The sequence below is a fragment of the Notechis scutatus genome, chromosome 2 (genome assembly GCF_049901735.1).
Source record: "Notechis scutatus isolate UNSWTSFEM ecotype Mainland chromosome 2, rNotScu1.2, whole genome shotgun sequence".
NCBI classification, from domain to species: Eukaryota; Metazoa; Chordata; class Lepidosauria; order Squamata; family Elapidae; genus Notechis; species Notechis scutatus.
Genome location: NC_142010.1, coordinates 4,766,779 through 4,794,147, shown reverse-complemented (window position 1 = coordinate 4,794,147; position 27,369 = coordinate 4,766,779). Strand labels below are relative to the sequence as shown.

At 45.0% G+C, this 27,369-nt stretch overlaps 1 protein-coding gene across 9 annotated transcripts in view; it reads left to right on the top strand.

The window, feature by feature from the left end:
* TNXB (tenascin XB) overlaps window positions 1–27,369 on the top strand; it is a 138,155-nt gene that overhangs the window by 90,318 nt on the left and 20,468 nt on the right. For all 9 annotated transcript variants that reach the window (XM_087952867.1, XM_087952866.1, XM_087952865.1 and 6 more), the window contains 13 exons: window positions 962–1,279; window positions 5,093–5,425; window positions 7,939–8,265; window positions 11,866–12,153; window positions 13,267–13,542; window positions 14,979–15,272; window positions 16,537–16,824; window positions 17,440–17,748; window positions 21,066–21,188; window positions 22,455–22,598; window positions 23,688–23,813; window positions 25,423–25,566; window positions 26,691–26,821. In XM_087952867.1, the coding sequence (XP_087808993.1) occupies window positions 962–1,279; window positions 5,093–5,425; window positions 7,939–8,265; window positions 11,866–12,153; window positions 13,267–13,542; window positions 14,979–15,272; window positions 16,537–16,824; window positions 17,440–17,748; window positions 21,066–21,188; window positions 22,455–22,598; window positions 23,688–23,813; window positions 25,423–25,566; window positions 26,691–26,821 (3,101 nt within the window). The remainder of the gene's footprint in view (window positions 1–961; window positions 1,280–5,092; window positions 5,426–7,938; window positions 8,266–11,865; window positions 12,154–13,266; window positions 13,543–14,978; window positions 15,273–16,536; window positions 16,825–17,439; window positions 17,749–21,065; window positions 21,189–22,454; window positions 22,599–23,687; window positions 23,814–25,422; window positions 25,567–26,690; window positions 26,822–27,369) is intronic.

The window sequence follows — 27,369 nt, the reverse complement described above, 5'->3', positions numbered from 1 at the left end:
TGACTCCCTCTTCTTTGTGGCAGACCCTGAGATATTGGAACACTGCTATCATGTCACCCTCTGGTCCTTCTTTTCATTAAACTAGACATACCCAGTTCCTGCAACCGTTCTTCATATGCTTTAGCCTCCAGTCCCCTAATCGTCCTTCTTGCTCTTCTCTGGACTCTTTCTAGAGTCTAGAAACTTGTTGGCTGGACAAGTATTTTTCAACGTTGGCTACTTTAAGATGTGATTGGGCTTCGACTCCCAGAATTCTGGGAGTTGAAATCCACATATTTTAAAGTTGCCAAGTTTGAGAAACTGTAGTGTCACAACTCCAATGAAGAACGAACTGGAGCCGAGACAGCTGAGATGCGATATGACCATAGTCTTTTACTTACCTTACATTGACTGTGTTACCACGTTGGCGTTATGATGAAAATTCCTCAAATGACTGACATAGACTTCCTGACAAGGAGTGGTGCAATAATGATGATTCATGGCTGGATGTCAAGAAGGTGGTGGTGTAATAATGGTGCGGGGCAAATGGGGGATGGGGTGAATTGTCACTGGGGTGCATGGAATCATCGAGCAGAGGAAACGTGCAGTTACCATGTTTTTTTAATTTAAGGATGTCGGATGTTAGACAGTGAAGGCGGCCGGAAGGTGGTTATAGTAATTATGTTATTATCCAAGGTATAACTTTGTATAAATACAGCTCTGGGTTGCAACGAAAACCAGAGCTGACTTTAGACATAATTTCATCGCTGTTACCTGTTGTTGTGGTGTGGGAGACGAATAAAAACTTCACTGAAGCTACACGAGTGAGTTGGTATCTTATCGTTCACCCCCTCAATATTAGACGAACAGCTGACACGTCGTCCAAGAAGTCCACAGTCTGGATTTTAGTTGGCAATCGTCTTTTTTTCCCAGCCCTTATTTTTTTTCCCACTCTTCCTTTTTTCCCCCCTTTTTTTTACAGCTCCACAATCTCCAAGTCAGGGCACAGAAGAGAGTGGCTCTCCCAGTCCATCTCCAAATCCCAGTTTCGGGGAGCTCTCTGTGTCTGATGTCACCAGCAATTCTGCCCGGCTCTCTTGGAACATCCCTGCGGAGACCTTTGACTCCTTCCAGATCCAATACAAAGATGCGGAAAACAAACCACAAATGGTTCCTGTGGACAAGGGAACCAACACCATTGTGATCTATCATCTAGTACCTTCCCATAGGTACAAGTTCAATCTGTATGGCATCTCTGGACGCAGGCGCTTTGGACCAATCACTGCCAGTACCATCACAAGTGAGTAGCAGGTTTAAACCAGAGGTGGGGAATGATGACTGTTGAGGCAATTCCCCGTTAGGAGAATGAGCGCATACAGGGAGACGTATTTGAGAGAAGTGTTTGTATTATTCACTTCAAACACACACAGATACACTGTACAGTAAATGTAGGTTTTTACTTCCAGAAAGGTTTAAGCAAAGTCCAAAATAAGCAATCCAAAGTCATTCACAAGTTAAATCAGTCAGTTTTCATCCAGGGATAATCCAATAACAAATTCCTGTGTCAAAAACAGTTCAGTATCAGACTTACATCAAATCCAGTAATATCAGTCAATTAGAAGAAATGGAGCAACGGCAATATTTTCCAACAGAAGGAAACAGACTCTCTTCTGAGACTAAGACTAAACAACCCAGGTTTCTGGCTCCATCTTATGGCTGTTTGAGAAACCACACCCAATTGCATGCTCCTGCATTTCCTTAAAGATACAGTTTTAAAATGTTTATCCTGGTTTATATATTTCTAACCCAAATACCTGTTAGGTGACTTATATTCCTAATAATGGCCGCTTTATAAGAGCCTCGGTGGTGCAGTGGTTAGAGTGCTGTACTGCAGGGCCCTTCTGCTGATTATTGGCTGCCTGCAATTTGGCAGTTCAAATCCCACCAGGCTCAAGGTTGACTCAGCCTTCCATCCTTCCAAGCAGAGGTGTGGTATTCAGCAGGTTCTGGCCAGTTCTGGAGAACCGGTAGCGGAAATTATGAGTAGTTTGGAGAACCGGCAAATACCCACATCTCACTGAAGATTTTACAGTCTCCTGCCAAGCCCAGCAAGCCACACCCACAGAACCAGTAGTAAAAAAAAAATTGAATCCCACCACGGCTTCCAAGGTGGGTAAAATGAGGATCCAGATTGTTGAGGCCAATATGCTGACTCTGTTAAAAGGGCTTAGAGAGGGCTGCAAAGCACTATAAAGTGGTATATAAGTCTAAGTGCTAGTGCTATTGCTATAACTTGTGGCCTTCAACTCCCAGAATTCCTGAGCCCGTATGACTCAGGAATTCTGGGAGTTGAAGTCCACCAGCCATAAAACAATAGGATCCCTGGTTTAAACAATAGGATTCTTCCCTTTGCATTTTTTCTTCCCTGTTTTTCCTCTGCATAGGATCATTCTCTTCCAAGTAGCCCTTTCTTAGAGCTTTGATTTCTCAGCTTATTTATGCATTTGTTAGATTTGTGTGTTGGCCAGCTTGCCTATTGTGATGTCATTCTTGTCTCAATTAAACAATAAATCAGAATATATTAAAATAAATTTAAAAGGGTCAAGCTATTTTCCCAAGCACCAAGAAACAATAGATGGAAACTAACCAGGAGAAAACTAACCTAGAACTAAGGAGAAATTTCCAGTGAGAATAATTAATCAGTGGACCAACTTGCCTTCGGAAGTTGTGAATGCCCCAACACTGGAAGTTTTTAAGAAGAGATTGGGCAACCATTTGTCCGAAATGGTATAGGGTCTCCTGAGCAGTGGGACAGCAGGTTTCCTGAGCAGGGGGTTAGACTAGAAGACCTCCAAGGTCCCTTCCCACGCTGTTATTCTGTTCTATTAAGTTGCTTCATCACCAGAGGCTTTCAAAAAGAGATTGGACAATCATACTTGAGCAGGGGGTTGGACTAAAAAGCCTCCAAAGGTTCCTTCCAACTCTGTTACAGTGGAACCCTGGGTCACGACCATAATCTGTTCCAGGACTTCAGTCACAACCCGATTTGGTCATGACCGGAAACAAGACTGACTGCGTATTTACGGATAAAAAAATTGGGGCAGAAGGGGAAATCGCCGGGCTGTATTTCATCGCCACCCAAGGATCTGTTTGCAACAATTTTCCAAAAATTTTTGTTGTCACCCGATTTAGTCGTTAACCAAAGCTTTCGTGACCCGAGGTTCCACTGTATTCTATTTTCTATCTCGTCTGTCTGTTTGTCTGTCTGTCTATCCATCTATCTGTCATGCCCCTGATGGAGACTGACTCTGAGGGAGAGGAGGAACAGCCGACAGGGAGTGGAAGTGTGGCTCCGGAGGTTGTGGAGGAGGCTGGGGAAGGGCAGAGGCTGGCTGGGCAGGCAGAGGCCCATCCTTATCCATCCTAGGGCATGCAGGGAGGAGAGGATAAGGGAGAGACGCACTCTACTGGGGAAGAGAGGGCCTTGATCCTCTTCATGGGCTGCGGCTGTGACAACTGAATAAGAGGACGGACATGTGTATGGGTGAACGCTGGAAACAAAGCATGGAAATCTCTCTAGTTTATGGTTCCTCTCTGAGTTTGGCGTCCTTCCCAGTGTTTGTTCTGTTATCTGTGGATGTCCTCCAGCCCTTATCTTGCCTGGTTTGTGTTGTTTTTTCCGTCCTTCTTGTAACTGCTTGTGTGGGAGTTTTTTGTCTTCCGTCAAGGATATTTGGAGCTTGGAAGCAAAGTGAAGGAATAAAAGGGGCTTCACTGGGTTTTTGTGACTGTGTTTATTTTGTATCCCACCCTGGGTCATCACTCAGATAGATAAAGTGATGACCCAGGGTGGGATACAAAATATCTATCTATCTATCTATCTATCTATCTATCTATCTATCTATCTAACTAACTAACTAACTAACTAACTAACTATCTATCTATCTATCTATCTATCTATCTATCTATCTATCTATCTATCTATCTATCTATCTATATCTATCTATCTATCTATCTATCTATCTATCTATCTATCTATCATCTATCTATCTATCATCTATCTATCTATCTATCATCTATCATCTATCTATCTATCTATCTATCTATCTATCTATCTATCTATCTATCTATATCAATCATCTATCTATCATCTATCTATCTATCATCTATCATCTATCTATCTATCATCTATCATCTATCTATCATCTATCATCTATCTATCTATCTACCTATCATCTATCAATCATCTATCTATCATCTATCTATCTATCATCTATCTATCTATCTATCATCTATCTATCTATCTATCTATCTATCATCTATCTATCTATCTATCTATCTATCTATCTATCAATCATGTATCTATCTATCATCTATCTATCTATCATCATTCTATCTATCATCTATCTGTCTGTCTATCTATCTATCATCTATCAATCATCTATCTATCATCTCTATCTATCTATCTATCTATCTATCTATCTATCTATCTATCTATCTATCATCTATCTATCTATCATCTATCTATCTATCTATCTATCTATCTATCTATCTATCTATCTATCTATCTATCTATCATCTATCTGTCTGTCTATCTATCTATCTATCATCTATCATCCATCTATCTATCATGTATCTCTCATCTATCTATCTATCTATCTATCTATCTATCTATCTATCTATCTATCTATCTATCTATCTATCTATCTTTGTGAGACAGTACAATTATAAAACACACAAATGTTTGGATCTTTTTTCAAAGTTACTAGGAATAGACAGATACGGAACAGAGCAGATTTATGAATCAATGCCTTTGAAAAATGGTTATTTACCGTAATAAACCAGTGAAGAAATTCCCAGCACTTTTTTATATTGCTAGATCATATAGAATCCTTACGTGTACAGTACATCCCACTTTTCCAAATGTGTGCTGGTTGGGAATCCTGGGTGATGTGGTCAAACCTGTTTAGAGGTCTCCAGATTTCGGAAACTCCTGATGTAAACTTTGTCTCTGAAAAAAAAAAAGAAAGAAACCAAAAGATGAGACTAATAATATTTCAGCCTCGGCCTCTCCCTGTCTCACTCACTTCAACCATGTTTCTTATCTCTTTAGCACCAGCAGACAATGAGAAGCCCCCAGGTGTGCCTGGAGATGTGGACCGGGAGGTGCCTGCTGGGATAAGGCCCCGCTTGGGCGTGCTCTCGGTCCCAGAGATCACCAGTCATTCAGCCCGGCTAACATGGACCGTCCCAGAAGGAAGCTTGGATTCTTTCTCAGTCCAGTACAAAGATGCTGAAGGAAGACCCCAAGTGCTCCCTTTAAGAGGAGATTCCCGTGATGTCATCGTTTCCAATCTATCACCTTCTCACAAGTACAAGTTCAATCTTTATGGTATCTTTGGAAAACAGCGCCTTGGACCGGTCTCTGCCCAAGTGTTCACAACAGGTTAGCAACACCTGCTGGGCTGGATAAAACAGGTGGGAGGTAGTGGTGGGATTCGAAAAATTTTTACAACTGCCGGGGGTGGTATTCTACCGGTTTGGACTGGTTCTATAGAACCGGTTGTTATGATTCAGCACAGTTCGGAGAACCGGCAAATTGTGCCCCTGGCTGGCCCCGCTCCTCTCCGCCCTCCCCTCCCAGTCAGTCCTTATGGCGCATGCGCAACATTGTGCACATACCTGAATCGCTGACTGCGTTCTTCCCTGCCCAGTCACTCCTTAAGGTATTTCTCTTTTTTTCCCCCTCCTGATGATCAGCTGTTCCTATGATCAGCTGCACCGGGATTCCCCTCACTGTCTTACTGTTTCACCCAGGAGATTTCCCTAAGGCCCAGGAAAGCAATAAAAAATGGAGGGGGGGAGCAACAACCCACCCCACTCCATTTTTTCCCTTCCTGAGCCCCAGGGAAGCCTTGTGGGAGCAAAAATGCCCCCCCCAGGAGGTGTCCCTGAGGCCCAGAAGGACCAAAAAATGGAGGGGGGGGAGGTTGCTGAAAAAAAGCCACGCCCACCCAGACACTTGGCCACGCCCACCTAGCCACGCCCACAGAACTGGTTGTTTTAAAAATGGATTCCCACCCCAGTACTACTGGTTCTGTGGGCGTGGCTTGGTGGGCTTGGCAAAGGAAGGATACTGCAAAATCCCATTCCCTCCCCACCCCACTAACCTGCTTTCCAGCTCCGTTCTCCTGTGCAAGGCAACAAAAGAAGACCCAGCCGATCACCTGGGACTCGGGAGGCAGAGAATAGATGGGGGCTGGGCCAGTCAGAGGTGGTATTTGCCGGTTCTTCGGATTACTCAAAATTTCCACTACTGGTTCTCCAGAACTGGTCAGAACCTGCTGAATATACCACCTCTGGTCAGAACCTGCTGAATGCCACCAACACTTGGTGTTCTCTGAACTTGGTGGTTTTCTTGCAGACATTTCATCACCCAAACCTTTCGTTTGAACAGAAACACAAGTTTCTTGTCCTTATGAGCTGAAATTTGCTTACAGGTAGTCCTCGATTTACCACAGTTCATTTAGTAACATCCTAAGTTACAAGAGCAATGAGAAAAGCAACTCACGACCGTTTTTCACACTTACGGCCATTACAGCATGGTCTTGCGATCAAAATTCAAATGCTTGGCAACCAGAGGTGGTGTATTCAGCAGGTTCTGACCAGTTCTGGAGAACCGGTAGCGGAAATTTTGAGTAGTTCGGAGAACCGGCAAATCCCACCTCTGACTGGCCCCGCCCCCATCTATTCTCTGCCTCCCAAGTCCCAGCTGATCGGCTGGGTCTTCTTTTGTTGCCCTGGACAGGAGAATGGAGCTGGAAAGCAGGTTAGTGGGGTGGGGAGGGAATGGGAATTTTACAGTATCCTTCCTCTGCCACACCCACCAAGCCACGCCCACCAAGCCATACCCACAGAACCGGTAGTAAAAAAAATGGACTCCCACCAATATTGGCAACTGGCTCATATTTACAATGGTTGTGGTGTCATATGCCTGCAATCAATTGCATCCTTCCTGTATTAAGATATATGGTTCTGCCATCTAAATCCTTCATAAATCCTTTTCCTGTTTCGTTTATAAATCTTACCCCTGTTTCCTCCAGGGACTGATACGGATCTCAAGCTATCCGAGCAATCCACACACCTTTGATCTGTGCTGTTAACAGGGGGCCAAGTGGGAAGACTAAAGGAGGTCACGTGATCCCCTTTTGAGACATTCTGACAGCAAAGGAAACGGGGAAACCCGATTCACTGAACTAACTTAATGTCAGCGTTCCAGCAAACCTCCATTCCAGCCAATAACTCCAAGACAGACATCTCTCTAAAGTTCCTTTTATTTGGATAGTAACCGGCACAACTGTGGAATCCCAAATCTGAAAGTTCCGGGCTTCCTTATAATAAGTAAAAACTACAAATCCATCCCCTACACCAGGGGTCTCAAACACAATTTACCTGGGGGGCCACTGGAGGCAGAGTCTGGGTGAGGCTGGGCCGCATAATATTATACTTTATATTATACTTTATATTTATATTATACACTAATATTATACTTTCATATCACGGTGGGGGCCACAGGATATCGTCCTGCGGGCCGCAATTGGCCCGCGGGCTGCGAGAATGAGACCTCTGCCCTACACCCATCATCACATCACATGCCCAATCCCCATCCGTCCCAAAGTAAAACTTCCTTTCACTACGCGCGACGCGACAGAAAAAGAATGGTTGTTATGTCTAATTAGATCCACTCCAATGAATTCCTCCCTCCCACTTTCACAGGCTCAGTTGTGGCAGCGTGGGAGCCTCAGATCTCAATATGGCTTCCAAAACTGACACTTAAAAATTGAAGTGAACAATTGATTCCCTTCACAGCCGTGGCAAGAAAGATCAAAACAGGACAAAATGGTTTCCTGGCAGTTATACCTGAGGATCCTCCATCATCTTCCTCTTTTATTTTTGCAGCTGCCGAAACAACTGGGCAGGTTGACGAAAAGAAACAACCAGAGGAAACTACAGGCAAGAGCAACCTGCCCAGCCTTGGAGAAGTCACTGTTTCTGAGGTCACTCCTGACTCCCTTCTCCTCTCCTGGAGCGTCCAGGAAGGAAGCTTTGACTCCTTCATTATCCAGTACAAGGATGCTTCAGGCAAGCCCCAGACGGTACCCGTTGATGGAGCCACGCGCTCCCTCCATCTCTACAACCTCACAGCTTCACAGACGTATGAATTTGACCTGTTTGGAGTTTCTGGCTACAGGCACCTTGGGCCCCTCTCAGTTCACACTGTGACAGGTCAGTGATGGACGGATGGATCTGTAGAAAGTTAGTACCCATCCCTCTCCTGGAAGAAGGAAATATTTTGAGAAATATTAAAAAGGCAGAATATTATATTTCCCTAGATGAGAAATGGAGAAACATGTTTTTTTAGAAGGAGAAAGCAACCCACACCTTTTCTTAATAGCCCACAGCAGACATCAGCACTTAAGAGATAAAGAGATAGATAGCTCTATTCATAAGCAAATACTGTTGAGGTAATTCCCCGTTAGGAGAATGAGTGCACACAGGGAGATGTAGTGAGAGGGATGTTGAATAACACACGACCAGCACACGGATACACTGAATAGTAAAATGTAGGTTTTACTTCCAGTAAATGGTTAAGCAAAGTCCAACAAGCAGTCCAAGTCATACATGGTTAAAGCAGTCAGTATTCAGTCCAGGGATAATCCAAAAATCAAATGCCAGTATCATAAAGAGTTCAGTAAATAGACTCACAGCAATCCAAGAACAACAGTCAATCAGCAACAGTCAATAGGGAAAATGCAGGAAACAAAGAACATCAACCAACCAACAACTAGCAACTAACAACAACAGAACTAACAACCCAGGTTTCTGGCTCCATCTTATGGCCATTTGAGGAACCACACCCAATTACAATTTTTGCATTCCCTTAAAGAGACAGTATTAAATGTCTATCCTGGTTTATATATTTCCAACCCAACTGTTAGGTGACTAGCAATTCCTAACACCCAAGTTCCAACAGAGGAAAAAGCCATTAAGCCACAATAGGATCTACCCAACACCCATTCAGAACACAAGCTCCTTGATTGCATCACCCTCAGAAACTTCAACCAAACTTAGCTCAGACAAACACCTAGGATTTGTACTTTGCCTATAGAGCCAGCTCTGACCTCTACATTACCCTTACATGGCCCCATGGGAGTCTGACAGCAGCCAATAGAATACATATTCATGCACAGGAACAGGGAGTTCAAGTGCAAAACCCAAAGAAGGTATAAAACCCCTCACTCTCAACTCCATTTTGTCAGCTGCACCAGAACCAGAGGTGATATTCAGCAGGTTCTGACCAGTTCTGGTGCAGAAATTTTGAATAGTTCAGAATGCCACCTCTGCGTGGCCCCACCCCCATCTATTCTCTGCCTCCCGAGTCCCAGCTGATCAGCTGGGTCTTTTATTGCCTGCACAGGAGAACGGAGCTGGAAAGCAGGTTAGTGGGGTGGGGAGGGAATGGAGATTTTGCAGTAACCTTCCCCTGGAGTGGGGTGGGAATGGAGATTTTGCAGTTATCTTTCCCCTGCCATGCCCACCAAGCCACACCCACAGCCACGCCCACAGAACCGATAGTAAAAAAATTTGAATCCCGCCACTGACTAGAACCATGTGCATCATGGTTCTGCTCATCCTTAAACCATCTTTCCAAGCAGCCTCCATGCTTCCAGTGTCTTTCTCCTGGCTTGGAACTAAACCAGATGGTTATTTCTTCCCACATATCGACTCACTGATTTAGCCAACACACGGCTATATTTCTAACAGATGCCCAAATGGATTTTGGGACCCTCATCTCAGGCACGTGACTCTGAGCAGCTCTCACAGTTCTAAACAATTGTAAATATTATCCCCTCAAATCCCTGCAGCTCCCTGACTTTCCGAATCCTGGAATGGTACGATTTCATTGTCTGTGGAGATTCTCAGTCGTCCAGGTCACAGTTGTCCCAAAGGTGCTTTTTTTTTTTTTTTCAAAAGGCAACTGGGCTTTGTTTTTCCTTGAAGACATTTCACTTCTTATCCGGGAAGCTTCTTCAGTTCTGAGTGAATGATGGAGGATGGAAGGATTTATATTCCTTTCAGTCATCTAGTGCAGTGGCCCTCAACCTTTTTTGTACCACGGACCGGTACCGGCATCACAAAATGATCCACGGACCGGTACCGGCATCAGCACGCACGACCAAGGGAAGGCGAGCCGAGCGACCGGCCAGCCAGCCGTCCCCCGCTTCTCCCCGCCACCTTCAACTCCGCCTTTGTACCTTTTTTGGGCTTTTTGGGCTCTTTCTTAATCTCCTCCTGAGTAACGCGAGACTCCACCGCCATTGGGACGGCTCTTCGTTTGAAGCCGCCCCCTCCCCTCTTCGACGAAACTAAGGCGCGAGGATTCCTTCAGCACCCAAATGCCACTTTCCAACAACCGACGGCCGACAAGCTCACCCGGAAGCACTTTCTCAAGCGCCGTCGAAACAAGATGGCGGCGCCAAGCAAACCGGCGGCCCAGTACAAAATGATCCATGGACCAGTACTGGTCCAGGGCTCGGTGGTTGGGGACCACTGATCTAGTGGTTAGTTCTCTTTCTGAGAGTCTTGAGGCTCCTTGGCCCATCAGGACAAGATTCAACAATCCATCTACATTTGAACGACAAACGTGACTCTTTTGAAGACAACAAAATGCATATTTTGGACAAGAGGCCATCTATATTAAGGTTGAACATCCCTCTCTCAACAGAGAGGGAGGGGATACGACACTATCCACCTCCTCTTTTACAACACAGTCCTTTCAACAATTCCAAGAAGGTTCCACGCCCATTTGTACTATCAGGTGACCCTGAGGGCACAGATAAACCTACATGTGGCCTCAGCGGCTCTCAGAAATGACCAGATGACTGCAAAGAGTATCAATCCTTCCATCCTCCACCATTCAGTCAGAACTGAAGAAACTCCTAGGATGAGAAGCATAATGTCTTCAAGGAAAAACGAATCCAGTTACTTTTTGGGGGGGGGGGGGCGGGGGAAATACCTCAGGTATAATTTTAGAGGATAATTAGGCCTGCAGAAAAAACAATTACTACCAACCTGCCTTCAGTCGAGGACCTGTATACTGCACGAGTCCAAAAGAGGGCTGTGAAAATATTTACAGACCCCCTCACATCCCGGACATAAACTGTTACAACTCCTTCCCTCAAAACGAAGCTATAGGGCACTGCACACCAGAACAACTAGACACAAGGACAGTTTTTTCCCCATGAACGCCATCACTCTGCTAAACAAATAAATCCCTCAACACTGCCCAACTATTTACTAAGTCTGCATTAACTCTTTTACTATTAATCTTCTCATCACTCTTATCACCCATCCCCTCCCACTTGTGACTGTATGACTGTAACTTTGTCACTTGCATCCTTACGATTTACTGTATATTGACTGTTTCCTAGTATGATTTGATTGCTTAATTTGTACCCTATGACTATTATTAAGTGTTGTACCTTATGATTCTTGATGAATGTACCTTTTCTTTTTATGTACACTGAGAGCGTATGCACCAAGACAAATTCCTTCTGTGTCTAATCACACTTGGCCAATAAAGAATTTATTCATTCATTCATTCATTCATTCATTCATCCATCCATCCATCCATCCATCCATCCATCCATCCATCCATCCATTCATTCATTCTACCTCTTCTCCAGCTTTTTCTGCTCCCAGTTTTCTCAGATTGGCCTCCTGACTGATGCGCTCAAGCTGAGGGAGATACGACAGATCTAAACGTTTATGTCATTTCAAGTTTGACAAGCATCTGTTTTCTTCTTTATCGTTCTCTATTTGCAGAGATATCCGAAGAAGGAAGGAACGTTCAGCCCCAGCTAGGAGATCTCTCCGTCTCTCGGGTCACCAACAACTCAGTGGCTCTGTTCTGGACTGTGGCTGCCGGGAATTTTGATTCTTTCCTGCTCCAATACAAGGATTCTGAGGGCAAGCCCCAAGTCCTGCCCCTCAATGGCACTTCACGGGACATCACCGTCACCGGCCTGGCTCCTTCTCACAGATACAAGTTCAACCTATACGGCCTGAATGGGCGCAAACGCCTTGGTCCCATTTCTACCAATGCCATCACAGGTCAGAGGGAAATGGGGCTTTGGGGACTTGACGATGGTGTTCACTGATTATGTCTTTTTTTGTTTATTTTGTGGAAATCAGAGGGCAGCCCACCAATCTGTTATCATTGTGACTTACATGGTACAACAGTAATATACTATAAAGTAGGGGTCCCCAACACGGGCCACGGACCGGTACCGTCCGTGGAACATTTCCTACCGGGCCGCCGGTTTGCTGGGCGCCGCCATCTTGTTTGACAAGAAAGTGCTTCTGGGTGAGCTTTTCCGGTTGAAAGCGGCGTTGGGTGCTGAAAGAATCCTCGCGCCTTAGTTTCATCGAAGGGGGCTTGAATGAAACTAAGGCGCGAGGATTCTTTCAGCACCCAAGGCAAGGCGAGCCGAGTGACCATCCCGGCCGTCCCCAAGCGAAGCCCATCGACAAAGGTACAAAGGAGGAGTTGAAGGTGGCGGAAGAAGTGGGGGACAGCTAGCTGGCCGGTCGCCGCTCGCCTTGCCTTGTCATGCGTGCTGATGCCGGTACCGGGCCGTGGATCATTTTGTGATGCCAGTACTGGGCCGTGGCACAAAAAAGGTTGGGGGCCACTGCTATAAAGTACAGTAAGATCTTCCAGAAACTGGAAGACTGTGACTTTGGGCCAATCCCTACCTCGCAGCCCTAGGAAGAAAAAAGCCAAAGCAAACCACTTCCCAAAATCTTAAAACTGAAAGATATTCCTGATGAATCAACAATGACTCCAAGGAAGGGGGGAGAGAGGGGGGAGGGAGGGAGGGAGGGAGGAGAGAGAGAGAGAGAGAGAGAGAGAGAGAGAGATTATTTATTTGTTTTTTCAAATAAAATTTGCACAGATCTGGTCCTGTAACCTCACTTTTTTCAGTTGTATTGATTTTGCTGTTTTTTCTCTCTCTCTCCCCCCACCCTCTCTCTCATATCTCTCTCTGTCTCTCTCTTCCTCTCTCTCTCCCTCTCTCCTCCTCTCTCTCTTCTGTATATATTTTTAAAAGAGACAAAATCAGCCCACCCAAATCCCAAGCAAGAGCCCTATGTATAATCAATAACACGAAAACCGGCATTGCCCTATTTTTCAATCCAGATCATCTTCCTTCTCTCTTCTAGGCCAAGGCACCCAACCACTCAAGCTGGGAACCTTGTCAGCTCATAACATCACGTCGGAATCCCTTCTTCTGTCCTGGACTGTGGAATCTGGGAATTTCGACTCTTTCATTATCCAGTACCGGGATGACGCCGGCAAATCCCAAGCGTTGCCTGTAGATGGAGGTTTGCGATCGCTGCGCTTCCATGACTTGGTCCCTTCGCACAGATACAAGTTCAACCTTTATGGGGTCTCCCGTCGCAAGCGCCTGGGCCCCATATCAGTGGAGGCTGTTACAGGTTAGTTGCAGCCTAATAGCCACCCTTGCAACTGTTCCTCTATAATGCTTCTCCTTCATGAGACAAAACTACATTTGTGGTCTCAAAAGCGCATTTCTAGTTTAGGTTTCACACTGCTACTGGGAAAATTTGCAAGGACAATGTCAGGGCTCCGGTAGTTACCCTCATTTAAATTATGAGTCTCTAGCCAGATTTTCAAAACTCAAAGATTTATTAGGAGTAAACATGCGGGCGCTGCCTGGGTTTAGCCGACTCTGAGATACATCATTCATTGTCACCCTTGACCCTGGATTTCCCTCACCCCCTGGGTGTATCGTAATTCATATTCTCCAATGGGACACATCCATAGCCAAGAGTCATCAATCATACTCTCCAGTTGGAATTTTGCGTGGCAGAAACTTCGGTCACCTAGACACTATCTTTGAAAACATTTATGGGAATGCAATTTCGGTTTTGCAAGCTCCCCCCTCCCTTTCTTCTTGGCAACTCTAAAAGATCAGAGAAATATTTTATGAATTGACAGACAAATTAAAATGACTACTCGGTGAAAGCCAAATACGGTATGGCAGTTTCAGGCTTGTGCCTCAGCACGCATATTTTCCAATGAGACAAACCAATTCCACAAACGAGAAATGATATAAGATCCCAGTTTTCCCCACAATAGATCCAGACAGTCTCATGGGGTTCTTGACCTTCCATGAAATAAAAATGGTTTGCCAGAAATGGAAGATATTTGGAAAAATGTAAAAATAATGTCACTCTTTTCATTACTATTTTGGCTCAGGAATTCTGGGATTTGAAATCTACACATCTTGGAAGTTGCCATGGTTGAGAAACATTGATATAAGCTCTATTAATAAATATACAAACACTTCCTTGGCAGACTTATCCCGGATCAATTAAGATAAACTCTTCTTCCTCCCTCTTACCTCTGGACTGGGTTCAATCAACCAAATTGTCAGCCTTGGAAGCCATCTTTTTCTTGGAAGCTTCGAGGCTGCCACATTCAGTGCCTGGGAATTTGGGGAGGGAGGATTTCAAAGTGAGGTAGAAGATTAGACACAACAACATTCTTCTCAGAGAGTCAAGGACAACTTGCCCTGCACCTGGAGAGGAATGACTGGAAGGATGTTTCTAGTTGGGACGAAGATTTGATTGGGCCATGTGATGGGCTGATGGATGCAGGGGATGGATCTTTGATTCTCTTTTGGGAAGGGAAAACCCGGAACTTTCAGATTTGAGTTTTCCCAGATGTGCCCATATGACAACTCTTAATCAAATGGAACTTTGAGAAAATGTTTTTGTCTCAGAGTTTATGGGTTTGGAGTTGGTTAGCTGACACAGATATTCTTCCACTTGCTTTCCATGATCTCTAGCAGATCCAGAGCTCAAGCACATTTGAATTTTCTGTTTTGTTTTGTTTTGTTTTTCTTTAGTCCCAAAACCTTCAGGGCTGCAAGTTGCTCCTCAACCCAAACTGGGGAAACTCTCCGCTTCTGACATCTCTGACACAACTCTCCGTCTGACCTGGCGGGTCTTGACTGGAAAATTTGAATCCTTCAGCGTCGAGTACAGAGATGCCGAGGGCAACCCCCAGGGGTTGTCTGTAGACACCAACACCCGGGATGTGGTGATTTCCAACTTGGTGCCTTCCCACAGATATAAGTTCAACCTCTATGGCATCTCTCAACAGAAACGATTCGGTCCTGTCTCTACAGAAGCTGTCACAGGTCAGAGACTCCTTTTTTTTTTAAAGAGGAAAAATAACATCCTTCTCTCTCTGCACCTCATTATTTCTTTTCAAGGTTTTTTCCTAGGTGCCATGTATGCAGAGCTATTGTCAGGCTGTGCTCCATTCAAAATCCAAGAAAGAAATACTTAGACTCTTTTAATTAGAGAAAATATATCTTTTACTGGAAATGAAGTGGTAGCTACAGTAGAATTCTGAATCTGAGGAATTAAGCACGTAAATCACATATACAAAGTGATGGAATTGTTCCCACCCCCAATAGTTCAAATGGTTCTTCCAATTAAAAGTTGTGAATATCATCATGTGGACATCTCCAGGTGGTGATGAAGTTTCTGTCTGTTGACCTTGGCATAGTTTGATAAAGGTTTGCAGCTGCGCAGAGAAAAGAAATGATTGTGATTTCCTGATTGTGAGGCGAGAGCTCCACCTCTAGGCCACCGCACCACTCAAATCAATCAATCAATCAATCAATCTCTGCAAAGAAGTATGCCTTTTTTCATTCTGCAAAAAAGTGTCGTTCCCCCCCCACACACACACACACAAACACATTTTGCGGAATCGATTCTAGTTTCAGGATCCTAGGTTTCCATGGAACCCAGTTTAGATACCCTGCGCTAGATCCCTCGATCCTTTGCAAAAAGCATGGCACCCTTTATTAGAGTTTGCCGCATAAATTCAAGTCCAGAAAACACATAGACTGATTCAGCAGGATCATTAACTTCTTTATAAACATATTAATATGAGTAAAGTTTACAATACCATTTGTAGATTCTTTCAACGTAACATAAGCAAAAACACAAGCAGCAGCAGCTTAGAGCAGATTTCAGTTTAAGCAAGCAAGCAAGTTAGTTTCAGTTTCAATTCTCAGCAAAGCACACAGAGCCAAACCCCACCCAGGCTGTCAGCTCCCATTGGCTGGTCTGTTGCCATGCTTACTCACTTGCTGACTTTGTTATAACCATGTCTCTGCCAGTTAATGAATATACTCTGACACCCTTCGTAATATTTTGTATTTTGGTCACAAAGATGCTTTTTCTTTTCAAGAGGCGACTGGACTTTCTGGTTTTTCTTTGAAGATGTTTCACTTCTCAATCCAAGAAGCTTCTTCAGCTCCGACAGAAACGTCTTCAACAAAAAACCAAGAAAGTCCAGTCGCCTCTTGAAAAAAAAAAGCACCATTGGGACAACCGTGTCCTGGATGACTGAGAATCTCTGTAGACATTTTGTATTTTGATTTCTTCCAGCTCAAGGGAAGGACTTGGAGGCAAAACCCAAATTGGGTGATCTCTCCATCTCTGAAGTCACCAATGACTCTGTCCGCCTTTCATGGACTATCTCGTCTGGGAAATTTGACTCTTTTTTCATCCAGTACAAAGATGCCCAAGGGAACCCACAAACCATGCCTGTTGGTGTGGACTCCTGGACAGTTTTCATCTCCAACTTAATACCTTCCCACAAATACAAGTTCAGCCTCTACGGTCTCTCTGAGAAGAAACAGTTTGGACCAGTCTCGATTGATGCTGTCACTGCAGGTGAGACTCTCTCTCTCTCTCTCTCTCTCTCTCTCTCTCTCTCTCTCTCTCTCTCTCTCTCTCTCTGTCTCTCTGTCTCTCTCTCTCTCTCTCTCTCAGGGGCTCCTTGTAGATATTTCAGTACTCAATCCCTGAAAACCCCACTTAGAAACTCACCTGAACCCCTAAGAACATGGAGGAGTTGGGAGGGGAGAAGGGTGAGAATTGAGTCCCTGTGTTCACTTAATGTTGTGATTATGAGCCGCGGTGGCACAGTGGTTAGTGTGCAGCACTGCAGGCTACTTCTGCTGCCTGCCGACTGCCTGCAATTTTGCAGTTCGAATCTCACCAGGCTCAAGGTTGACTCAGCCTTCCATCCTTCTGAGGTCGGTAAAATGAGGACCCAGACTGTTGGGGGGTGGGTAAGAAGCTGACTCTGTAAACTGCTTAGAGTGAGCTGGAAAGCACTGTGAAGCTGTATATAAATAAATCTAAGTGCTATTGCTATTCCACCAGACCCCAAAACACAAGTCACAAAGACTGACTCTGGGAGTCAAAAGAACGTTACCTTATCTTAATTTGAACTAATTTCCAGCTTGTGGGCTCGTCACCCGTTTGCATTCCTTTCTCCTGTAGCTTTCTCGGAAAGCACCAGCACTCCAGCTCCCTTGCTCGATCATCTTGTGGTCTCTGAAGTGACATCCACGACTCTGCAGCTCAGCTGGGATGTCCCAGAGGGGGAATTTGACTCCTTCCTTGTGAGATGGAAAGACAGTTTGGGAAGAGGCCAAACGCCAGCCAAAGAAGTTAAAGTGCCTGGGGACGAGCGCTCCGTCACCCTCCAAGGACTCGCACCCAGTACCAAATACAGCCTTACGGTCTACGGCATCAAGGATGAGTCAGAAGTGGCCGATATCAACACTGGAGCGAGGACAAGCGGGCTAGGTAAAGGGGCAGGACGGGTTACCCCAATGTAAAAAAAACCGAAAACTTTTCAATGAAATTGGGATAGGTAGCATCCCCACCAGATGGGTTCACAACTGGCTGGCAAACCGTACTCAGCGAGTAGTCCTTAATGGGTCTAAGTCTACATGGAGGGAAGTAAGCAGTGGGGTGCCACAAGGTTCTGTCTTAGGCCCATTACTCTTCAGTATCCTCATAAACGACTTAGATGAGGAAATATAGAAGGGGAATTTATCAAAGCTGGCAGGAATAGCTTACATCCTAGAAGACAGGCTCAAGATCTTGACAGACTTGAACACTGGGCCCTATCTAACAGAATGAAATTTAATGTAGAGAAAAGTAAAATCCTACACTTAGGCAAGAAAAACCAAAAGTACACATATAGATTGGGTGAAACCAGGCTCAATAGCAGTTATTGTGACAGGAATCTTGGAGTCTTAGTGGACAACCAGCTAAATATGAGCCAGCAGTGTTTGGCAACAGCCAAAAAAGCCAATGCAATCCTAAGTTGCATTAACAGAGAGATACAATCAAGATCAAGTGAGGTACTAATACTAAGCCTTAGTAAGACCACACCTAGAGTACTGCATTCAGTTTTGGTCACCACACTATAAAAAAGATGTTGAGACTCTAGAAAAAGTGCAGAGAAGAGCAACCAGGATGATTAGGGGACTGGAGTCTAAAACATATCAAGAACTAGAACTAGATAACTAGATAGTTAAATTGACAGACAGAATGAATGAATGAATGGATAGATAGATAGATAGATAGATAGATAGATAGATAGATAGATAGATAGATAGATAGATAGATAGATAGGTGATAGATGATCAATAGAGGGATAGATGATCGATAGAGGGATAGATGATACATATAGATAGAAAGAGAGAGAAACAGACAGATGGTTAGACAAACAGACAGACAGACAGATATAGATCATTAGCTAGAGAAAAAGCATATAGATTCACTCATTCAGGGGGGAGGGGGGGAGAGAGAGGGGTGATAAATAGAGATAGATGACAAAGATAGGCAGATGATAGAAATAGAACAGAACAGAACAGAACAGAACAGAACAGAACAGAATAGAATAGAATAGAATAGGAGACAGATGGTTAGACAGATAGACAGATATAGATCATAGCTAGACAAAAAATGTATAGATTTATGGATGGATGGATGGATCATTCATTCATTCATTCATTCATTCATTCATTCATTCATTCATTCATTCAATGGCAAAGCTGCAAACATGCCTCTTGCTTAAAAGCCTTGCGCCATAACTATTGGCTGGACTTCTGTGATGTCACAGAAAGATTAGAATAAGGACCTTTCAGACCCCAGAGGTGGGATGATGGTTAAAGGACAGTTCGTGGGCAGTTATTACCCCATTCGCACAAGCATCACTGCAGGCGATCGCAGTCTTCCTCGTGCGACCATCGTGGGCGGTCGCAGTTCCACTTCATGTCTTGGGATATCCCTGACAAATATGAAGGATTGGGAAGACTTGGAACTCACAGAACTGGTAGGGAAATAGTTCAGCTTTGCTGGAAAAGTCTGGGAATCTTTGGCTACAAACCAGAGGAGGAAGAGGGAGGCATTTCTTGGCTGCTTTCGTCATCATTCCAGATTTCACAGGAGAGGCATGTCAACAACAGCAGTAGTAGCCAATAATGTTCTTCCTGGTTCCCTCCCTCTACCCTGGGAATAAGCTAGGAACTAACCATAATAAAGCCCTCTTCCTTAGGACTTCTGGAAGAGGTAAAGATAGCTGCCAAGACACTGTTCCACCATTGCAGAGAGTCCAATTTCTACTCACCTCCACTACAACCAGCAATCTTTACCAAAGTTTGATTCTGTCCATTCTTGACCTCTACCTGCTCATCTGCCCTAGGGAGGCCATTTTGGGTCATCGAGGCAGAGGCCACGATGTTTAAGAGCTCCGAGCTGATCTTGTGGAAGACCACAGGCAGTTCAGCAGCTGTGCATTCCTGGCTTGGTTCGCATCAGGCTGGGCCAGCTTCCAGCTGTGGTTTCTTTGTGTCAGACCGGAGTAAATTCATCCTTGGAACTTTTGCTGTTTACTTTGTGGTACGCCAGATTGGCCACCGTGGATCCCAAGCGGGAGGGAGGGGAAGACTTTTAAGGGAAAGGGGCGAGCATGTAAGAGACACGTGCCAAACTGCAGGCCTCGTTTCTGTACTCTCTTTCTCAGAAGGGCTCAGCTGCAGCTACATCTGAGTTGTAACTGTTTTTATTTCTTCGTAAAAGACAGGAGGGGAGAGCAAAGCCCCATTTTGGACTGAGGCCTTGGGGCAAGGAGAAAGGGAATTCAACATTTTGCTGGCTGCAGCCACCCACCCAAGGCGGTTTCCCCACATAATCTCTTTCTGTGTTTTACGGCAATTGTAACATTTACTCCTCCCCCTCCTCCTCCCCCTCCTCCTCTTCCCCCTCCTCCTCTTCTTCTTCTTTTCTTCTTCCTCCTCCTTCTCTTCATCCTCTCCTCCTCCCTCCTCCTCCTCCTCCTCCTCCTCCTCCTCCTCCTCCTCCTCCTCCTCCTCCTCCTCCTCCTCCTCCTCCTCTTCTTCTTCTTCTTCTTCTTCTTCTTCTTCTTCTTCTTCTTCTTCTTCTTCTTCTTCTTCTTCTTCTTCTTCTTCTTCTTCTTCTTCTTCTTCTTCTTCTTCTTCTTCTTCTTCTTCTTCTTCTTCTTCTTCTTCCTGTTTTGTTTTATATTCGAGCAGGCCCCTCCAAACTTGGCAGCTTTAAGACTTGTAGACTTCAACTTCCATGCTAGCTGGGGGAATTCTGAGAGTTGAAGTCCACAAGTCTTAAAGCTGTCAAGTTTGGAGAGCTCTATATTAGGGGATTAGAATAGAATAGAATAAGAGGGCTGGAAGGGATGTTGGAGGTCTTCTAGTCCAACCCCTTGCTCATGCAGGAATCAGACAAATGGTTGTCTCATCTCTTCTTAAAAACTTCCTGTGTTGCAGCATTCACAACTTCTGGAGGCAAGTTATTCCACTGATTAATTGTTGTAAACTGTCAGGAAATTTATCCTTAGTTCTAGATTGCTTGTCTCCTTGATTAGTGTCCATCCATTTGGTGGAAACTAATCCAGGAGAGAAGCAACCTAGAACTAAGGAGATTTTCTTAGTTGGTTTCCTCTTTTGGTTAGATTGGGTGTTTCCTCTTTTGACTAAGAAATGGACTCTTCCTACAATGGTGTCTTCCTTGTTTGATTTTTCTACAAAAAGACACACAGATCCACCTCTCGCTTATTCTCTTCTCCTTTCTTCCAGAGCTGGATGGTCCCCAGGACTTGCGGTTCAGTGACATTCGTGAGACCTCTGTGGTAGCCAACTGGAGACCCCCCTCCTCTCGCATTGATGGCTACAAAGTTTCTTTCCAGCCTTCAGATGGTGGTGAGGGTCTTTATCTACTTGTTCCCCAGGAGTGGTCTGTTAACAGCACACAGAACCTCTTAGTTGAGGTCACACAATATGGCAGAAAGAGCTAAAGTGGAATAGAAGTAGAGTCAGAGAAAAAGCCAACCATTACGAATCAATGTAGTGTGGTTTATTTGGAAACAGGGTTATGATTAAGAGTTAGATGCAGGGGTCTTGAAACTTGGCAGCTTTAAAAGACTTGTGGACTTTAACTCCCAGAATTCCTCCTCCAGTCATGTTAGCTCAGGAATTCTGGGAGTTGAAGTCCACAAGTCTTAAACTTTGCCAAGTTCGAAGACCCTTGAGTTAGAGTCATGGCGGTTAGGTGAGCATAGTAATTGTATTTTATGAACCTGGGTTTAAGCATTATTGTGTCACGTTAATGCAGTTGGGCCTCCTCAGCAGTCTTAACATTTTGTAACTGCGAACCAAGACTCAACTCTAACTTTGTTGTTATGGTAATGTTGACAGCCAGTTTGGTCTAGTGCAGGGGTCTTCAAATTTGACAGCTTTAAGACTTGTGGACTTCATCTCCCAGAATTCCTCCTCCAATCATGTTAGCTCAGGAATTCTGGGAGTCGAAGTCCACAATTCTTAAACTTGCCAAGTTTGAAGACCCTTGGTGTAGTGATTAAGGTGCGGGACTAAAAGTTGGGAAACTGAGTTCTAGTCTTGCCTTCGGCACAGAGGCTAAGTGGGTGAATTTGAGTCAGTCCTAACTCTCAGCCCTAAAAAAGACACAGCAATAGCAAACCCCTTCCAGAAAGGTTATTATTCAGTCAGCCTGTATCTCAGTGCGAGCTTTTCCAGTCTGGTCCTCTCCAAATGATTTGGGCGACAAACCCCATCATGCTCAGCCAAGATGTATGTCAGCGTTGGAAGCTTCTGGTGGTAATATGGCTTCCAAAGCTGACAGGAGAAAAAAAATCCTGTCAGTGATGGAAGCTTCTGGTGCTAATATGGCTTCCAAAGCTGACAGGAGAAAAAAAAATCCTGTCAGCGATGGAAGCTTCTGGTGCTAATATGGCTTCCAAAGCTGACAGGAGAAAAAAAATCCTGTCAGCGATGGAAGCTTCTGGTGCTAATATGGCTTCCAAAGCTGACATTGTGCCTTTCCCGTGCTAGTTCAAGAAGCCGTGTATCACATTGGAGAGCACTGCGTCAAGAAATCAAATATCTATCCAGCACTTCATAACATTTGAGGCAAAAATATCAGCTCTGTTTTTTCCCCCCTGTTTTCAGGGGAGCCCAAAAGTATTGCAGTGGATGGATCTGAACTCAGGACACTCATTGAGGATCTGACTCCTGGAGCCAGCTATGAGGTCACTGTAATGTCTATCCGTGGGTTTGAAGAGAGCGAGCCATTGGTAGGCTACATCACTACAGGTAATTCATGAGGGCAAGAAGCTTAAATGTCATCTAGCAACAGATCTACTTATTTATTGATTAATTACCGTATTGATTGATTCCCTTATTGATTCATTTAGTGCCAATCCTTCGAGGTAAGCCAAGTCGGGAAACAGACAATACCCCAAATACCAGGCCACTATATTTCACTGATCTAGCTTTGCCCAAGGATCCACATCTGTGAAGGTCTCTTATACCACACTGTCTATGGAGATTCTCAGTCATCCAGGTCATGGTTATCCCAAAGATGCTGCTCAAAAGGCAACTGGACTTTCTTGGGGTTTTTTTTTTTTTTCCCTTGAAAACATTTTGCTTCTCATCCGGAAAGCTTCTTCGATTCTGGCAGAATGGTGGGAAATGGAAGGATGTATATTCTTAGCAGTCACCTGTCCTTAGCACTCTGAAGGTTGGTCATTGGCTGCCTGAGAGTCATTGGAGCCTTTGAGGGCAAATAGGTGCAGAACCTTCTTGGTACTACCGAAAGGACTGTGTTGTAAACAGTGTTGCTGACAGGAGATAGGTGGTGGTTATATACCACACTGTGCCCTTCCAGAGGGTCATGTCTTTTTTCCACAGTGTAAGGCAGGGGGTCCCCAACCTGTGGGCCGCAGCCTGGCCGTGACCTAATCTCTAACAGGCAGTGTGAGTGGCTAAGCTGCTGCATGCTCGGCCGCGCACTCGATCCCACTCACATGAGCATCAGCACAACCATCGCGGGCAGTTACAGCCCGACTCACACAAGCATCGTCGTGGGCAGTTATTACCCCATTCGCACAAGCACCACTGCGGGCGATCGCAGTCTTCCTCATGTGACCATCGTGGGCGGTCGCAGTTCCACATATGTAAACCTCACTGCAGGAACTGGCGGTCCCACTTGTGTGAGCATTGCCACGATGTTGTGTGTGTCTGCGCACACACGTGGGCCTGCCTCTCCTACAAAACCATCCCCTCTTTCCCCCTCCCCCACCCTGCTCCAGGCCACCAACCCAGAAAGGTTGTGGAACTCTGGAGTAGGGAGTCCCTTTTGGGGGAAACATTCAGGCAATCCTCTCCTTCTTTAACTCGCAGTGCCAGATGGGCCTTCCGATTTGCGGGCCATCAATGTAACTGATACCTCCGCCATGCTGACGTGGCATCCCGCTGTGGCTGAGATGAACAACTACATTGTCACGTACGGACCTATCACTGGCACCGGTAAGAAATAAGAGCTTGTGAAGCATGTGGAGTCAGTCAGTTGGCCATAAACCTGCCTTTTGAGATCATGCCTCATTCCCAAAAAGGCTAACTCTCTTACCAATGTAAATGTGGTCTCACACCATGTTGCGACCACTTTAGTTTAATTTATTTATTTATTTAGCGTATGGCACGTGTTCGCCAAGGATCACTGAGGTGGCTGGCTGCCTCTGTGAAAGGAATTTTTTCAGGCAGTGTTATCTTTACCCACGGGACACCTGAATGCCGGTAGGCAGTCGGAGGAGGCTCCTTTCTTGTCCCTCCGCGGTTTAGTCGCTCACAGGAATCGAGCCACCGAGCTGCTGACCTCAGTGGTACACAGGACCAATATCCTACCACGCGAGCCACCGCAGCCCCCATGCTGTAATTTAAAATATGATATTTTCCTGAGCGTGTCAACAATCTTCAGTTTCTTTTTCATCCTTTCTTCTGCTTCGCTCAATGCTTTCACGTTCCTCCTGCCAGGACATCTCTGTGCTTTTCTATATGTGCCCACTTGAACTCTGAACGCAGGTATTCCTTGCTTAATGACCAATCACTGAGCAATCTTTCAAAATTATGATACCCTCCCCACCCCCTCCCAAAAGGTATTTATGACTTGGTTCTGAAGTTCCGACAATGGCATGAAAGGTTATTTGAATGAGGACCAAATTGAAAACTGTTGTGTAAAAGGAGGAATCTATAAGCAAAGAACTTTGAAAAAGTCGTGTTTGAATGGAGGTAATGAGGTCCCCAGAAAGAGCAGTGAGAAGTTTAGAGAGGAGAAAGTAATGGATGAAATTATGTAGTGTCCTCTGGATGCCAGGATAGGAAGCTGTTGAGAGGTGGCATGTATGGAGTTGCTATAAAGGAGATCTTGCTGCTTTAGATTTTTCTTTTCCTACAATATTTTAATCTTGTGTCTTTATATTTTCATCTTATTGCCTTCTGTACTCTGTTATCCATTCTTCTTAGACCAGCCCCCCCCCCCCCAAACTGGACTTCAACTCCCATAATTTTCCAGACAGCCATGTTGGTGTCAGTGTTCTGAGTAACGCGCCCATTGGAAATAGAACTAAGAGGCAGGCAGATTCCTCAAAGAACATGTTTATTGAGCGCATCATATCAGCCCAGCTAGTGAAAACCAACTCTAAAAGTTTTCCCATGTTTGTAGCATAACTAAAAGAGGAATTGTTCCCCTCCCCAAATGTCACCGGTCATATTGTCCGAATAAGGCATTCGGCGGGTTCCTTGGTCACTCCTCTTCTCCTCCAACTGCCACCTGCTGGGATGACCTTGGTACTCACGAGGAAGCTTTTTGTTACGACTGCTAGTCTTGTCTATCTACCTCCCTTCCCTCCCCCACCTCCAGACTTCGTGGCAACTATGAGGCAGCAAAAGATGGCTTCAGCCAGGTTCACTTCAGAGTTGACAGTTGGCTGGAGGATTCTGGGAGCGGAAGTCCACAAGTCTTAAAATTTGCCAAGTTTGGAGACTCCTGTCCTAGACTCTTGATTTGGTTTGGCTTAGGCTACACTAGGAATAGATTTCCTCTCTGTATTTACCTATTTCTCCATTCCCCACCCCCCAGGCTCACAGGTCTCCGAATCAGTTCCAGGAAATCGTGTCCAGCTTCAGTTGTCAGAGCTACAAAGGGACATGGAATATTGGGCCAATGTCTACGGGGAAAAGGAAGGAAACCGAAGTTCACCCATCAGCGCTACTTTCACCACTGGTGAGTGGATGGGCTCCATTACAGTGGTGGTAGAAAGACTCGAAATGCCAGACCCTGCTGGAAAGATGCATCTATGTGGTTGCTGAGACTCAATCCTTGATGGTATATGGTCGATCAATCCATCAGTCAGAGTGAATAGTGGAGTCAATAGGGATGATCCTAAAGAGTAAAAAGAAATGTCTACAGGTAGCCCTTGACTTAAAACCAGAAAATTCATTGTTAAGTGGCATGGTCAATAAGTGATCATCACATGACCGCAACCAATTTTATGACTTTTTTTGCCACAGTTATTACATGTGATTTCCCCCCAAAAAAACTAATGCAATCCTTGGTTGCTTAAAAAGAGGCATAGAATCAAAATCACGTGAAGTATTCGTAAAGGTAAAGGTTCCCCTCGCACATAAGTGCAAGTCGTTTCCAGCTCTAGGGGGCGGTGCTCATCTCTGTTACAAAGCTGAAGGGCCAGCGCTTGTCCGAAGATGTCTCCGTGGTTATGTGGCCGGCATCGCTAAATGCTGAAGGCCCATGGAACGCTGTTACCTTCCCACTAAAGTGGTCCCTATTTTTCTACTTGCATTTTTACATGCTTTCGAACTGCTAGGTTGGCAGAATCTGAGACAAGTAACGGGAGCTCACTCCATTACGTGGCACTAGGGATTCGAACCGCTGAACTGCCGACCTTTCTGATCGACAAGCTCAGCATCTTAGCCACTGAGCCACTGCGTCCCCTGTGAAGTATTAGTACCGCTTTATAAATCCTTGGTAAGGCCACACCTGGAATACTGCATCCAAATTGGTCACATTACAAAAAAAAAAAGATGTTGAGACTTTGGAAAAAGAGCAGAGAAGAGCAACTAAGATGATTAAAGGCCTGGAGATTAAAACAGGTGAAGAACGGTTGCAGGAATCGGGTATGGCTAGTCTAGTGAAAAATAAGACTAGGGAAGACATGATAGCAATATTCCAGTATTAGAGAAGCTGCCACAAAGAAGAGGAGGTCAACTTATTTTCCAAAGCACCAGATTTTTCTCTGCTGCTCTATAGCACAAGGTAAGGTTAAGTTCATAATTGTACAATTTTGTTCATTTTTTTAAACTCTCACCTTCCTCCTCCTCCTCCTGCAGGAGCAGATGGGCCCCGGGACCTGCATGCTACGGATATTTTCCCCCGCAGTGCGCGTCTCACCTGGTCACCCCCTGGTGCCCCCTCCGAGGGGTATCTGTTGAGTTATGAGACCCCCGATGGACAATCAAAGGTACCTAGCCACATGGCTACTATTACAGGCTGGTAGTTCTCGACTTACGACCACAATTGAGCCCGAGAGTTTTATTGCTAAGCGAGACATTTGTGAAGTGAGTTCTGCCTCATTTTACGACCTTTCTTTGCCATGGTTGTTAAGTAAATTACTGCCGTTGCTAACTTACTAACACGGTCGTTAAGCGAATCTGGTTTCCCCGTTGGCTTTTGCTTATCGGAAGGCCGCAAAAGAGCATCACATGATCCTGGGACCTGCAACACGACCCTCAATGAAATCGACTTTGACATCTGTGCCATAAAGCCTTTGGCCTCTTCCTTTCCTCTCAGATCTCTTAGAGTTCATGCAGTCTAATGGTAAAGGCAGTAGACTAAGAGTAGGAAGGTCAAGGGTTGAATACTCCAGAGGTCTCCAAACTTGGCAACTTTAAGACTTGTGGACTTCAACTCCCAGAATTCCTCAACCAGCTATGGCTGAGGAATTCTGGGAGTTGAAATCCACAAGTCTTAAAGTTGCCAAGTTTGGTGGGCCCCTGTTAAATACTCCAT